At 33.6% G+C, this 17,056-nt stretch overlaps 1 protein-coding gene across 3 annotated transcripts in view; it reads left to right on the top strand.

Annotated features, from left to right (window-relative positions):
* LOC111514167 (sterol O-acyltransferase 1-like) overlaps nucleotides 1–16,726 on the top strand; it is a 56,014-nt gene extending 39,288 nt beyond the window's left edge. For all 3 annotated transcript variants that reach the window (XM_074170194.1, XM_074170193.1, XM_074170192.1), the window contains exons 4-7: nucleotides 2,556–2,704; nucleotides 5,906–6,045; nucleotides 12,609–12,769; nucleotides 15,905–16,726. In XM_074170194.1, coding sequence (XP_074026295.1) covers nucleotides 2,556–2,704; nucleotides 5,906–6,045; nucleotides 12,609–12,769; nucleotides 15,905–16,610 — 1,156 coding nt within the window. In that variant the 3' untranslated portion in view covers nucleotides 16,611–16,726. The remainder of the gene's footprint in view (nucleotides 1–2,555; nucleotides 2,705–5,905; nucleotides 6,046–12,608; nucleotides 12,770–15,904) is intronic.
* Nucleotides 16,727–17,056: the final 330 nt, after the last annotated feature.

Below are 17,056 nucleotides of genomic sequence, written 5' to 3' on the forward strand. Positions count from 1 at the left end.
ATGCTCCCATTCCTACTCTCTCATGGTCACGGACCATGCAGAGAAGAGTACCTGAACTCCTGACGACATTACAGGCTATATGCAGTACCATTCTGTCATGTAGACACCTCAAACTCAAAAGTACAACCGTGGAACGGACGATTTGGGATGCAAACTTCTATGCAAACTTCATAATTTTTCCGGTCTTTACGTCGAGTTGATACAGCTCCTACCAAGTCCACTTCACTACTTCAAACGAGTATAGTAATATTATTATTGTCATCTTACAATACTATGTATTTTTCTCTAATTGAATCGGCTGTGATAGAGAAACATGTCGTAAAATATTTTGAAAATAAAGTTTGTGAAGATCAAATCGTAAGGTATAGTTTATAAAATAAATATATATATATATATATATATATATATATATATATATATATATATATATATATATATATATGTCCCACATTTTATGTGACAGGCAATATCTGGTTTGTTGAAGGAGATACACAAAAATGTTTCATACAAAAGTTTTAGGAGTTCATGAGAGCTATATTTTGATATAATTTTCAAATATATAGGGTGTTTGGTGTAGGTGCTACAATTCTGATATCATTTCATGTTTGGTTTTTGAAATTCGGTTACGGCGTTGTTGAGTTATTGCACTTTTCCTTAAATATGAAGTTTCAAAAAAACTTATTTACTCGTACACGAATCCAGTCTATATTTTTTATTAAATTGAACTAGACTACTACTGAATACAAACCTTTATTCTCACCTCTATGATACGATATCAGTTGAATATAATATTGAAATTCTTGAGAATGTGACTAACTTGAGGGTGAATTGCTTTATATTGCACAATTTCATCAAGTAGCTTATGCTTGTTGATGCCATAGTAACAAATGTTGTTGAATTGTATCTACTTGTCAGTTCGATTCAGTGATTCTTTGCAAAACAGTAACTGTGTTCTTTGTGCGAAAACTCCAGTATGCCTTTCGCGTTTAGTCCAAGTGATTGCATTGATATGTTATTAATTTTTGGGGAATGTCAGAAAAACTGCCGTCAAGTACAACGTCTTTACCAAGAACGTTTTCCAGACAGACTCATTCCGTCACGAATGACTTTTTCGAGAGTTGTAGAAAAATTGCGAACTGGGTCATTTCCTTCTACTATAAAGCATCGTCATCATACGAGATCTGTTAGAACTGAAGATTTAGAGATCAATGTGTTGGCTTATATTATTATTCATCCACATGTTTCTATCCGTACTCTTGCAGAAGAAGTCGGTGTAAGTAAATCTAATGTACAGAGAATTCTGAAAGAAAATAAATACCACCCATTCAAAATTCAGTTGGTACAAGGTTTGAAACCCACGGACTTTGAACGACGACTTGAATTCATTGCTTGTATTCAGGTAATATTACATGAAAGTCCTAACATATTCAGTCAAATTTTGTGGAGCAATGAATCGCGATTCCACAATAATGGAGTTGTGAATCGACATAACAGTCACTATTGGTCTCAAGAAAATCCCCACTGGGTTCGCGAAAGTAATTTTCAAACTACTTGGGGTATTAATGTATGGTGTGGATTGTTCAATGGCCGCATCATAGGACCTTACTTTTTCAATGAAAATCTCAATGGATTGCGATATTTACATTTTCTAGAAAATGATTTGATATAGTTGATGGAAGATATTCCCATAGCAGAACGACAAGGAATTTGGTGGCAACAAGATGGTGCTCCTCCTCACAATTCACAGGTTGTTACTGAATATTTGGATAGAACTTACCCAAATAGATGGATTGGTAATAAGGGTCCAATTCGGTGGCCGGCTCGTTCCCCAGATTTATCACCGCTTGATATTTTCCTATGGGGTTATTTAAAAGATATTGTTTTCACTACTCCCCCTTTGAATGTGGATGATCTGAAAATGAAAATTCGACTAGCGTGCAGTGATATTACGCCTGATATTATAAGAGCGACTTGTACGAGAGAAGTGATTCGACGTTTCGAAACCTGTATAATATCTAATGGGCATCACTTTGAACAATTTTTATTACTCATTTCTAGGTACCTACTATTCTCATGAAATGATTTATCAAGTTATATTATTTACATTGTTATTAATTAAAGATTTGTTTTCGAATACACCTCTTTCAATTTCGCAATTGTTTCATATTGAAAATGATTCCTGACTGAATTCCACAACTCAAAATTGAAACCATTACTTCGAACACCCAAAATTTTTACTAATTTTCATGTGATCTGATGCAGAGAGAATAATTGTATGAGATATTTTAAAAAATAATAGTCGTTCTCAAGACTTTACATTTTAAGCAATAACTCAACAACGCCATATATATATATATATATATATATATATATATATATATATATATATATATATATATATATATATGGATTTTTATAAGCCACTTCATAGTTTCTTGAAAATTGTTAGGTTCATTAGGAAATCATAGTTTTCTTCCACGAAAAATATTCAATACATCAACAGATCACATCTTAAAATTAGATCAAAGTCGATTTTTATAATTTTTACATTTCAGGGTACATTTTGGAGTCACACTAATATTTACTGGATTTGGAAAATTTCATATTGTGCTATTTTGTTGGATGATACTTATGATATTAAACTGTTTGAGCTTCGCATCATTTGGTTTTTGGGCCAAAACACGGATAAATTTGCTCCCCAAAGGTGAGGACCTATAAATAATTCATTACACTTCATATCAAAACTCATAAAACTGACCTTGAAATGATACCATTTTTGATGTTATGTATGAATTTTATTGTTATTGATCTTCAGTTTTTCGAAAAAAGCATATCCCAATCACCGGCTTATATCAATATCTTCACTTACTACAAAATGGCGGAACATTCAATAATTTCCTGAAGACAAACACAATAATATCGATATTTCTAGAAATATTCCTTTTTATCTACAATATGGCAGTACCAACAACCCGATAAGGTTTGTTGCGTTAATACAAAATTAAAATGGTACACCAATTAACCGAAATTATGAAGGAAACCATTGCAAGTCATCCTACCTTTCTCCACAATATTTGTTTCAGTGACGAATGTAACTTTTTTTCCGACGGCAATGTTCACAGACAAAATTGCCGTTATTGGAGTGACACCAACCCTCATGTTTTCCGGAAAACACATACCCAATATCCAGAAAAAAAATTACGTTTGTTCAGGAATATTGGTAAACCATATTGTAGGACCTATATGTACTGATCAAAATTCAACAGAGCAATTGTATTTGAATATGCTGGAAACTACTATTGACCCTTTCATCACTGAAATCGTCAAAGCGAATCCTAATGAATTCGATATGGATATTGTATTCCAACAAGATGGAGCACCACCACATTACTCCAGACAAGTAAGAAACTATTTGAATATTACTTTTTTCGGTCGTTGGATTGGCCGTCGAGGTCCTACAGAATTGCCAGCCCGCTAGCCAGATTTGATACCGTTGGACTTTTTTTATGGAGCTATTTGAAGTAAAAGGTCTACGGAAGTGAACCTGCTTCAATATTGGATTCACGTCAGAGAATAATAAATATTTGTAGAGATATTGACGTTACTGTGTTCGGAAATGTTTGGCGTGAAATATCAGATAGGCTGTTCATATGTCAAGAAGTACAAGGCAACCATTTCAAATGTCAATGTATTCAGGCAATTATTAAAAGTTTCGCTATTTTGTTGAAGATATTGACATTATATACTATCTTGAAAAATATGTGTCACAAGACCCTCTTTCCATTTAATTTTTTTTCCAGATGTCCCAGTCGCCATCTTGAAAGTTTCTTCTGTCAATTTCACTACAAAATGAAGTATTCATGCATGAATTGCACTACCGCAAATTTCATTTTTTCGAGTTGCCCTGTTCAAAAACAAAAGAAAGGGGGGACATTGAAGAAAAGCACTGTAATACCTGAGTATCAATCAGGGTTTAAACCTGACCACAGTTGTACGACTGCTTTTCTGAAAGTTGTGGATGATGTGCACAGATCTATCGACAATAACAAACTCTGTTTTCTGATATTATTGGACTATTCTAAGGCTTGAATAACTGAGAAGAAGTGGCCGATATTCGATGAAAATCCATATTAAAACTAACTAATACACTGTATTGTATGATTTTCACTATAAAGGGTTGTACAAAAACCGCGACACGTTTTTCGCTCTACAATAGCTTCCTCAAGCATAAACTGAGAGTTACCTCTAAATTACAATCATTTTATAGTCTAACCGTAACCTAGTACCTAAATAATGAATCTACTTGAAAAGGTCAGGTATGAACTCATTAACAATATCAATAAATTTTTCGAAAGTATATCTGTAAATATACCTAGCTATTTTTACCTGCGAATGAACATATTCAATAATGGCGAATTATTCAATTCAGTTTGATCGTTCATAAGATATTAAGAGTTTTTTAATTTGTTCATTTCCATACTCTTCAACAGGTTAAGTTTCAAACCTTTCTTCTGGAAATGGAGTGGAATTGTTTTTATGGTTGAACTCATGTCCATGCTGGGGTGATAATGCTGACGCGCCCTTCTGAATTGGAGGGCGCGCCAACATTATCAACCAACGACCACCCCCCACATAGTGGGGTGAGTTGTCATTGGGTCCGAGAATCATGTGCCCTGAGCAAGCGCAGTGAGCCAAGAATGACAGCCTTCTGCATATATCCGGCTAAGATTTCTGCCTTAGTGCGGCAAGCCGGTATGATTTTTAGATTCAAGAGTAGAGAGGGCATCATTCCACCAAGGACTCCAATAATCAGAATAACCATCTTGACAGAGTGATCTGGATAGAGTCTGCGGAGTATGAAGAGAAAATCTCGATATTTTATCCGTTTTTCCTCCTCTTTTCTGACGATATTCGTCTCGCCAGGCACTGGTGGTCGAGAAGGACTACATCAGGCTTATTAGCTTGTATGAGCCTGAGGGTAGGGAAGGAATAGTTTAAATAAATTTGGCACTCCTCGTTCCCCACAACGGATTCAATATCCCACGGAGCATAAGGCAACACCGTAAAAGTGCCGTAGATGGTAATATAGCACTCTTAGGACCGAGTTATGTCGAAGATTATAGGCCAAGACCACATATGCTGGACATGCTGATAGCAAGTGCATTAGTGTTTCGAGCAAGTCGCGGCAGGCCCTGAACCTCGTGTCAGAAACCTCTATACTGGGATAGACTAAGGTGTGGAAGACACAATCCTGGCAAGCCACAATGAACCCCTCAGTTTCCGACTTCAGCCCACTAAACCTGAGGAAAGCAAAAGTCAGGCGCTTTGATAAGCCACGGTCTTCAATGTTTTCGAAGAAGACCCCATGCATTGGCTTATCCTTGTGTTTCCGCAGAAGTGAGGTTATCTCTGCCGCTTTTATATGAGTTTTTGCTGAACGGGTTCCAACTCGGTGACAGAGTTGTCGTCACCTCGTTAAGTGTCGAAAACTATACCGAGTTCATCAGCTGCTCGGGCAGCTGCCTGAAGAGAAACGCTCCAATTCCTGCCCTGTGTCACACTTACTACTTTCCCTATTCAAATTATTTGGGTGATAGTCACCGAGGGGTGGGGAAAGAGGTATGACAGTTGAGGTTATGAGGTTATAATATCAACATTGTTAATACTATTCAGACATACAAGCACTAAAATATTTTGCCCGAGCAAAGGCATTTCGCATTGTGGTGTTAAGGAACAGTAATCAGGACTGTTAAAAAATTAACACATTTTACTTTTTCCAATACTTAAATAAATGAAATACAATTTTTACAGCGACACATAATTCGTATGGGACTTTCCAGTGTTTTCTTGTAATGTTTTCTTCGTATTGATTGCTGAAATATTCACATTGTTTTTTCTTTTCCAGCACGCATTATCAAACTCTGGGATATCACCTGGTTGGTGACATATATAGTGTTTCAAATATGCTACTTCATGTTAGCAAAATATTTTGTTAACACTTTCCGATTCCCTCCTCCTTCAGCCTGTACTGTTCTCCTAGAGCAGGTAAATGAACTGTTAAAATAGTTGAACTGTAAAAAATAGTTGAAATTTCAAGAGGATGATCATTAAAGATGAATTGTCTCCAATTACACCACGACCATCCATTCGTCAAATAATGATGATTATTGCCAGAGATTTTTAAAAAACAACATATTCATTTGTAACAATTAGCGTTCAATTGAATTTTTTTCGTAAATATCTTTACTTCATTCATCCAAAACAAGGGGTTTATATAGATTCGATTCCTGTAAATGATACTGTTACGAGAAAGTATATTTAAGCAGAGGTTATATATATATTTTTTTCAGTTGAAACACATTTTTATAACAAGGAATTGAAGAATTTAATATTTGTTCTCTCATTATACAGCGTGACTCACGGAAGATGGTAGGTTAGACGTTTCCGGAAAACGCAAAGCATGATTTATCTGAAAATTTCACCTCTCGCATTTCCTTACCTGTTCTATCGATCTAAAATATTTTCAGCATTGCGGCGTTGCCACTTCCATCAAAAAGTCCTAGCAACTTTATTTTTTTAAATAGAACACCCCGTATATTAAAACATTTTTGGCATCGCTCTGGTATTTTGAAACTTTTTTGTTGATAATGTCCTATACCTATCTCTATCTGTTTTCGAGATAAAAAATAAATTGTGCTAAATATGGTCCAAAACATAGTACATCAGTACTCTCAATTCATGAAAAGTTAATATTTTGATGATAGTTTGGACAAACTCGAAATATTCAAATAACACCAAGAAATCGACCATACCATACAGGGCGTGCTAAAATTACTACTATTTCCATTGTGCATAAACGTAATCAAAAGTTCATTTTATCAAATGAAACCCCCTGTATATTAGTCGGTAAATTGAAAGATGGTGAAAAATGCTTCATGATGATATATCATGTCCCTATACCTAAATCGTCAAGTTTTCTCAATACAGTCGCTTCTTCTGGAAACATTATTTTTTTTTTAGAATTTGGATTTCAGCGGTGGAATTATCAAGCTTATAGCAGTTCGGTTACTTTTATAAGTAATTTACAAAGAGTTATCGACGGTGTTTCGAATCATCTTCCAAAATGAATACAAATATCGATTATTCAATTATGAAATTATTTATTATACACATGAACAAAGTGATCAAATCATTGTCGGAACGTGTAAAAAATCCAACCAAATGTATCCTGAATTAATACCAATGAACGAGAGGAAGTTTGTAACGTTACAAAATAATTTCCTTAACTATGGCTCAAAGTTTCCAGGGAATAACTGTACCAAAAATCAGTAATTTCTAGGTAAAGAGTAAGATTTTGTGGGCTAAAACATGTGAAAGTACAGTCAATAACAGAATAGGATGATTCAAAATAACAAAATCGTAAACAAAATATCATATTTTCATATTAATGCTGAAGATGTTGTCCATTACATTCTAAACACTTTTGTACGCCACTTGTAGTTGCTTTTTCAATTTCCTGGAGATCCAGATCTTCAATACTCCGCACTATTCGCCGTCGCAATTCTTATTTGGTAGGCACTGGAGTACTGTATACCCTTTCTTTCAAAACATCCAATGAACAAAAGTCAAGTAGCGTGAGATCGGGTGATCTCGGTGGCCAATCCCACGGTCCTAAACGCCTCAACCAACGATCGGCGAAGAGTTCGTCAAGTTTCCTAGAAAATTCCTGGGTGGAATGAGCTGGCGCTTCGTCCAGTTGAAAACACGAATTCCTATATTCCTCTGAAGGCAAAAATTTTCAAGAAAATCGGTTACAGTCGTCCTTAATATTTGGAGATATCTCTCTGCATTCAGTGTGTCTTCATGAATAAAAAAGCTAATTTTATTGTTCTTCAGAATACAGAAAACATTCAGGTCAAATTTTTCTTGAAAACCCATTTTTTTTGAAACATGAGGATTATGATCAGCTCAAAAATGTTTATTCTTCCTATTGAAAATACCATCCCTCGTAAATTTTGATTCGTCGCTCCAAATTATTTTTGACAAAAATTCCCGATTTTCCTGTGTATGAATCAAAAGGGAGTCACAAAAATGCATTCTACGTTCGAAGTCTTCTGCTTTTAGAGCTTGAACTTTGGTAAATTCATACGGATGCATTCCGTGATTTTTCAAAATTCGTTGTATTGAAGCATGTGTTACACCTAAATCTTTATCTGCACTGCGAATGGAAGCTTCTGGATATGCATAAAATATGCCAAAACGATAACAGTATTGTCCTCATTTGAAGTAACAGGTTTTGGTAATGTTGAAAGCGCTTTTAACATGGAGCCATCGTTAACGAAATTATTTTGTAATCTTAAAAACTTCCTCTCGTTCATTGGTGCTAATTCAGGATACATTTGGTTGAATTTTTTACACGTTCTGACAATGATTTGATCATTTTGTTCATGTGTATAATGAACAATTTCATAAGAACTTCGTTTCAATAATCGATATTTGCATTCATTTTGGAAGATGATTCGAAACACCGTCGATAACTCTTTGTAAAATACTTATAAAAGTAACCAAACTGCTATGAGCTTGATAATTCCGCTACTACCTTAATCCAAATTCTAAAAAAAATAATGTTTACCGAGTAATATACAGAGGGTTTCATTTGAAAAAATGAACTTTTGACTACTTTTATGCATAATGGAAATAATAGTTTGTCCAAACTATCATCAAAATATCAACTTTTAATGAATTGAGAGTACTGATGTACTTAATTTCAATTAAGGCTATGTTTTGGACCATATTTAGCACAATTTATTTTTTATCTCGAAAAGGGATAGGTATAGGACATTATTAACAAAAAAGCAATTCCAAAAATGTATTAAAATACGGGGTGTTACAATAAAAAATATATAAATGCTAGGACTTTTTCATAGAAGTGGCAACGCCGCAATGCTGAAAATATTTTAGATCGATAGAACAGGTGAGGAAATGTGAGAGGCGAAATTTTCAGAAAAATCATGATTTGCGTTTTCCAGAAACGTCTAAACTACCATCGACCGTGAGTCACGCTGTATAATGAGAAACTCTCTGTAATTGGGCCATGCAAATTCATCCCAGAACATAACCATTTTGAAAATATATAAAATTTTCACTGTTGAAAGAATTGTATTTGTCCAGGTAGTCTGGGCTTTAAGTTTTCATTCGTGTTAAATGGACATACTTTTAGTAAAATTAAGTGGTTAGGCTCATTCGATACGGAATATTGTCTGAATCATTGTGAAAAAAGAAGTAGATCAGTTCATAGAAAATTCTAAAAGTTATTAACTATTAAAAACCCTGAAAAGCAGTGTCCGATTTTGTTGTTTACAGTTCGTAAACTATAAATATTTTTCAATTCTAAAAAAAAATCCTTGAAGAGGAGGAATTTTACAAAAAAAGGTTTCGCGGTACCTCCATTATTTATAATTTTAATTCAATGCTGAAAGTAGCCATCCGCGCACTATTTTTAGGTTGCGCGCACGGCCTCTAAGCGAGTACATAACTTGAAAATATTTTTTTCAAGGTACTAAAAGTAAATAGAAAAATTAAAAAAAATTATGATAGAGAACTGATTCCCGTTGGGATTTTTCATTGAAAATAATTTTTCAATAATCTAGACAATTGTTAATTAACAAAATTCTCTAAAATTTCCTTTATCGTCTAAAGAAAATAAATATTTAAATAATTACCGTAAAATTTTTTCGCTTCGTGGAGCCCTTCTTAGATGAATTCAAAAAAAGATTGCATGATGAAAGTTCTGAAAATCTTATTACTTTGTTTATAATAGTTTTTGAAGGTAAACAAAAACACAATAATATTGTAAAAAAATTGTTTTATTCATTTATCATTATTTTATCGTTTTTATATCTATAAAAGACATTCATAAACTAAAAGAAATGATTTTCATCTCCATTTGTTCATACATTTTTTATAAACAAATGGATTATTTCAATATTAAAAAAAAATACAATTTCATAGAGAACTGTAAATCATGATTAGAAAAAATTTCTCAATGATAATATTCAATTGTTTATAATCAGTTCTCTTGAAAATAATTAAAAAAAATTATCAACAACTTCATTGTTTATTAACTTAACGATTTGTTATAAACAAATTCTAAACTCAGCTTTATTTTTTTCTTGACAATAATAAAAATTACAGAAACAAACGCGAGTATGAAAATAATAAAAACAAATTGTTTTCCATTATTCATTCAATTTTGAAAATACACGTGCTGCAAAAGTTGCAGCAGCTGATCCACTTGTTGACTTTAATGCTTATATAACTTTTAAACTATTAGAGATACGACAATAAACATTCAGGTAATTTTTGTAGATAATTGAATTATTTTTCAAATGCCGTCTTGCATATTAAACTTCAGAGCAATTTTGTTAAACTATAAATAATCTTACAGTTGCATTTCGTTATTTGTTTATTTGTTCATTTTTGTATGAACTATTGATGAATTTCGCTAAATTTTGGGAATCATAATATTCCCACCTAATTTCTTACTACTATTTCACTGTATTCTAGTTTATAATTCAAAAAATGCTTCAAACATGCCATAATTTCATTAAAAAAAATATAAGGACACGAGTTTAGAGTAATATTGTTGGGTTGATATGATATTTATATCATTGAAAGCAGTTTAATCCTTTCAAATACAAAATTTTAATCGTGATATTACAATTAGCGTCGATAATATTCGTCATTATTATATCAAGAATAATAAAGCAGTCAATTTATTTTAATAATTTTGTCTTTTCCTTCGTTTTCGAGGGAGGGAAGTTTTTGAAGTACTTGCAATATCTAGATTTGGAAGTGAACGCGCTCTAGATTCTTACATTTCTTCTTCTACTCCAGTGTCATCTGGCTCCATGTTTTCTTCAGATTCAGAGTCTGAATCTGCTCCGAAGTTTCCGCGAATAATTTTTTGATGACTTCTTTTTATTTTGTTTATCAGTAGCCATGCCGTATTCGAAATCCCCATCTCGATCATCAGAGTCACTATTTTCATCTTCATCTCGATCATTAGTATTCTCAACAATATCTGATGCATTTGTGCAATTTTCACCTTGGCACATTTTATTCCAGCTTTCCTGCAGCTGCAACTTTTGGTGCAGCCAGACATTGTGCAGCTGCAGTAAACAATTTTCAGTAATTCTGATGGTGCCAGCGGTTCAGTTGTCTTGATAGGTAGAAAAAATGTCTCGGTTTTTTTCCCATCCCCAATCTTGAGCTCTCAAAGGATATTTCAACCATGTCTGCACTTGATAATATGTTCTTGATGAATGTTGATGAGTTGCTGAAGCGGACGGTGGTGATGTTGCTAAATTAACAGAGTTTGCACTGGTAAGACTGACCGAAAAACGGTCAATCCTACATGCATTTGTAGAGTTTTGACTACTTCCAAATAATTTTTACATAACTTTTTCTCCGTGTTCTTTGATTTCATCAGATTTTGATTGAGGTTCATAAAATGTATCTACTTCTTCTCTTAGCGTCAGATCTTTCTGAATTGAATACTGTAAAAGCTGTATTTTTCTTTGTTGAAATTGGAGCTTACAGTATCACAACGACTGAAAGCATGAGCGAACAGTAATATTTTCTTCAATTTCCTATTTTTATTAGCTTCATAGAGATAATCTGGAGTTTTTACAATTTTAGGCTTCCATAAAGCGATATATTTGACACTCGGAGTTAAATCTATAATTAGAGCCGCTAAATCAACATCAGTTCCAACAATAATGACTTTCTTTCCAGATTGTTCAGCTATATTTGATGCTCTATGGAATATTAATATAAATATCTGCATCTTCTATAGTTTGACAAGTCTTCAGATTACTATGTTTTTCCAATTGAATTATCAAATACATTACAAATCTCACCTTGTTTTCAATATTAAATAAAAATACTCTTTATTTCCTGGAACTATATGCCTTCAGTAAATTTTAGCTCTTGAGAAGATTTTTCACGTATTCGTCTATAGCGAAAAATTCATTAATAGCCCAAAAAAAGTAACAAATGAACGAATAACCAACTGCAACTGTAAGATAATTTGTAGTTTAACAAAATTGCGTGAAATGCACTCTGAAAACCTGATTCGTCCGCAGCGGGGCAGGCACAAAGTATAGGCTCTGCTGTTTCATCATTTTCCAAACAGTGGCGACACACACTGTCTTTCCGACAGTTTGAGTCTCTGCATATGATAATTCAGATGACAGTGACCTGTAAGGGACTCCTCATTGCAAGGGAGTCGGAAAAATTTGAAGAGGAGGTTGTTCTGGAAGGATCCCAATGTAGACTGCAATATTAGGATAATCAATGCGATTAAAAGTAGATTTTGAATGGAAATAACTAACTATGCTCATAATAACTTCAATTTTCAACTACAATCAGCACAAGAATATCAGTAAATATTTCTTCTCTGAAATCATTGGAACAAATATGTTAAAAAATGATTCTGTTGTTTTCCATCCTAACCATTAATCAATATAAAAATCACTTACTATCTATCATCTTGATAACAAATTAAAGACTGAACATCAATAATTCGTTTCATGATTTCATTTCAGATAAGATTTTCAATGAAACTGCATTCATTCATCAGAACCAGTGCAGGACCTATCCTTTGGTATAAGCCGCATACTGAGAGCGATTTGCCACTTCCGAACTTTTCTGAATATTTCTATTTCCTGTTTGCTCCAACAATCATATTCAGAACCAATTACCCAAGGTGAGCTAATATTGAAATGAAACACTTTAACTGGATTATGTTCTTTTTTCACTGCGCAAGTACTCCACTCATAGGTTCCATTACTATGAAAATAAAAAGCATTTTCCTCATTGAATTGATTTAAATTCAACAAAATTGTGAGCAAATTTGGTGCATGTGAATATTCAAAAATTGGTTTCTGGATATATATGTATATATATATATATATATATATATATATATATATATATATATATATATATATATATATATATATATACATATATATACATATACATATATATATACATATATATACATATATATACATATATACATATATATATATATATATATATATATATATATATATATATATATATATACATATATATACATATACATATATATACATATATATATATATATACATAATACATATATATATATATATATATATATATATATATATATATATATATATATACATATATATACATATACATATATATACATATATATATATATATATATATATATATATATATACATATATACATATATATATATATATATATATATATATATATATATGTATATATATATATATATATATAAAATAAATAGATGAGTACTTTTTTATCATTCCCATATTGATTTCAGTCGTTTCAGCTGTTTCAGTCGGTTGATTGGTCAAACCACCAACACTGACATAAAAACTTGGCGAGTTGACTTGGGTGTCAGACCAATAGGTGGTTCCATTTTTGTTTCGTTTGCGTTTACGCAGCTATTTTTATCAAGTACTTTCTTGGTTTTTTCTCATTTTGTCTTCAATCCAGGACCGCCTGCCCGGTACTGACGATGCCCAATAGGTTGAAACAACCGGTGGCTCTTAAATTGAAATCAATTGCAGTCCGAGCATTGTATGATGTATACCCCGTTTAGGTTTTTGTCTTCTTCTTTCTCATAGCTGTTAATTTTTTGTGTTATTTTCGTGTTTGGCTTGTATGTGCAATGGCTTGAAAACGTTTGTTAGTTTGGTATCCTACATACGTAAATGTTGTCCATCGTTGTGTTGTTTTTTCTGTTGGGGTGGCTTGTTCTGTTGGGGTGGCTGTAGTTGTTGTTTGATTCTGTTTTCTAGTTTATCTATTGTCTTTTGGGTGTATCCGTTTTCGTTCGCTATTTGGTATATGATTTTCCGTTCTTTGTTTCGGGCTTTATTGCTAAGTGGTATCCTTAACATTCTATATATGAATGCTGTATAGGCAGCCATTTTGTGTGATGGTGGATAGTTTGAACTTGCGGGTATGGTGGAGCTTGTTTGTGTAGGTTTCCCGTATGTTGCCATTTGAAATTGTGTTTTGTTGTGGTTATATCCGATGGTTATGTCCAGGTTGTTAAGTTTTGAGTTGTTCTCTTCCTCAATGCTAAAAAAATAGTTTTTGATTTATTTTTTTGATTTCTTTTGTTATTTTATTTATTCTTTTTCCATTGGTTTGTGATATGTACAGTCCATCGTCAATGTATCTGAACCAATCTCCTTTTTCATCATATGTTTTTAATATTGTTAAGATTTTCTCATCTATGGTTTGCATATTTGTATATTTCGAAAATAATGCCAGATAGTGGGGATCCCCTCGCTAATCCATCTGTTTGTTTATACATTTTTTCTTCAGATTCGAAATAATTTTGATTGAGTATTGTTTTCCATCTGGTTAATGTAGGTTCTGTCTATGTTTTAGTTTATCTGATAAACTAAAACACCAAAAGGCCTCATTCGACAGAGTGTCGGGGCCTTCTATATCGGGAGGGGTCATCTATAGCACAATCTATAGCTTCCCTAACTAACAGATTTTCGTGAGTTTCTGCGCTATCAAAAACTCGCCGATTCCTCGACTGAATGGATTGCTGAAGGGAAGGCAGCTGCAAATCTCTGCGGATGGCTTCATTCCGCACGAACCGCGGAGCATTCACAATCATCCGTATTAACTTATTTTGTGATTTCTCCAGGATGGAGATGTTAGGTTAGACGGATCCGCTTGTCCCCAGACGCCTGAAGCATACATGATGACAGGCTTGAACATCGTATTGTGGATGATAATTTTGTTTTTAATACTCATTTTTGATATCCTATTGATCAGAGGGTACATACTCTCGAACCTCGATCTTTGTTTAAACGCATATAATGTGCGGGTTCCAGGTGAGCCTACGGTCTATCAGAAGACCGATGTACTTTACCCGCGCTTGCCAGTCAATTTTTCTTTCAGAGATCCTCACTTTTCTGGCCGGAGAAGATAAGATTCCAATCTTCCCATGGTTATCGCCTGAGTCTTGTTCGGCTTCACTCGGATCTTCCATTCGAGGTACCAGCGCTCGAGGTCGTCCAATGCATGTTGCATGTAGATGACGCCGTACTCTCGACACACGGAAGATGAGAGGAGTGCCGTGTCTTAGGGCTGTTAAAACTGGACTGATATAAGTTAAGATACACAACCCTATTATAGATTACATGGCCACCAACAGCTATTACCGACATCTATGGTTGAATGACAGAAGTTTGAGAAATATTGGTGTATTTTTCACACCGGCGCGAGTAGTCAAAAGTTAATGTGGAAACGACAGCAGCACCAACTGATACGCTGGAGTATCTTTAATATCGATTATAGTGTTTGTGATTCCGCCAATGAACAAATCGCTTTTGAAAATGACTAGGTTCTGTCAGAAAATGATTCGCTGGTAGATGTTGATGATAATATAAGTTATAATGATCATTATGGGCGGAATATTGATGAGGAATGTAAAGCTAGCACCTCAACACCGATGCGCACATCATCTTGTGCGCAGATAAGTGAATATACGTATTTCTTAGCAGTTTTTTTGATAGGCAAAATTGTTAAATACGACAAGTTACTGAGGAATAAAACAATTTTCTTTGTGAAAAATACTTTGATTTTACGCAGTAACTTTTCAGGCAAACTAAAAAGTTTGCCCTTTCTACACTTGTATAAAGTTCTCCATTATGACTTTTATATTTTTTCAGATTGTGGAAGGTAAAAAATACCCAAAAAAGGTCGATGAAAAACTTTCTATATCTTATTAACTGCCAATGGAAGTGATGATAATACTGATACTTTTTTCTTATTTACATTTCAGAACTAGCTGTATCCGATGGAAGTTCATTTTCTGTAGCACTTTGGAAATCCTGGGTGTCATCGTTTGCCAAAGCTTCATATTCCACAGAATTTTCATACCAGCCTATGAAGACTTTGGTAGAAGAAGGTTTACTTGGGACGAATTGATCGTCTCCTTCTTGGAACATGCCCTTCCAGGCCTCTTGATATACGTGTCCGATTTTTACCTGATTCTTCATTCTATGCAGAATATATTTGCCGAGTTGTTGCGGTTTGGTGACAGACTTTTCCACAGAGACTGGTGGAATTGTAGGACATTCACGGAATTTTTCAGAAATTGGAACGTAATTGTCCACGACTGGCTGTATACCTACATCTATAAAGATATATACGAACACGTTGTGAGAAGTAAAGGTGTAGCCAAATTTACTACTTTCCTAGTGTCAGCCATTGTACATGAGTGGGCTTTCACGCATATGTTCGGATACTTCTTTCCGTTAGTATTCATTTTCTTCATGTTATTCGTAATGATGATCATGTTTATCAAAATAAGAGATGAAACTGTTGTAAACATATTGTTTTGGATACAACTGGCACTTGGCTGTGGTTTTCTGGTGAGTGGTTATACCTTGGAATTTTTTGCCAGACAAAATATTCCAGGTGATACGGATTCATTGAAAGATTTACTGTTTCCAAGGTGGTTGACCTGTGTAGATTGTATACACTGAATTCAGATGAAACATCGATTCTGAATATTTCATAGGGTGAAAGCAAGAAACTGAAACCAAAATGAATGAAAAAATAAGATGAATGGGTCGTAATACGATTATAATATTTCATTATAGTTCAAGTTTTCATAATTCCCCTTCTCCTCTCATTTTGGTGATTTACTCATCATCAATAAAGACAAGTGATTCATTTCCAACAGGAGTGCCCAGTTACAGGAAATGCTATTATTACAGAGTATATAATATGACATGTATATTAAAAATAATGAAATATAGAAATGTATAAAATTAATGCTGAAAAAAACAGAGTATATATAAAATATTCATATACGTAGAATTTCAAAACAGAAATGAAAAAAAAATGGTATACAGTGTCACCGATAAAGTCCGCATCAAATGGGAAACTTTTTTATTAATCGTTTTATGTGAAATTTGATTTTGGCAGT

This window comes from Leptinotarsa decemlineata, unplaced genomic scaffold (genome assembly GCF_025532065.1).
Source record: "Leptinotarsa decemlineata unplaced genomic scaffold, Ldec_3_MD MMD2_P_RNA_scaffold_7, whole genome shotgun sequence".
In the NCBI taxonomy this organism is placed as follows: Eukaryota; Metazoa; Arthropoda; class Insecta; order Coleoptera; family Chrysomelidae; genus Leptinotarsa; species Leptinotarsa decemlineata.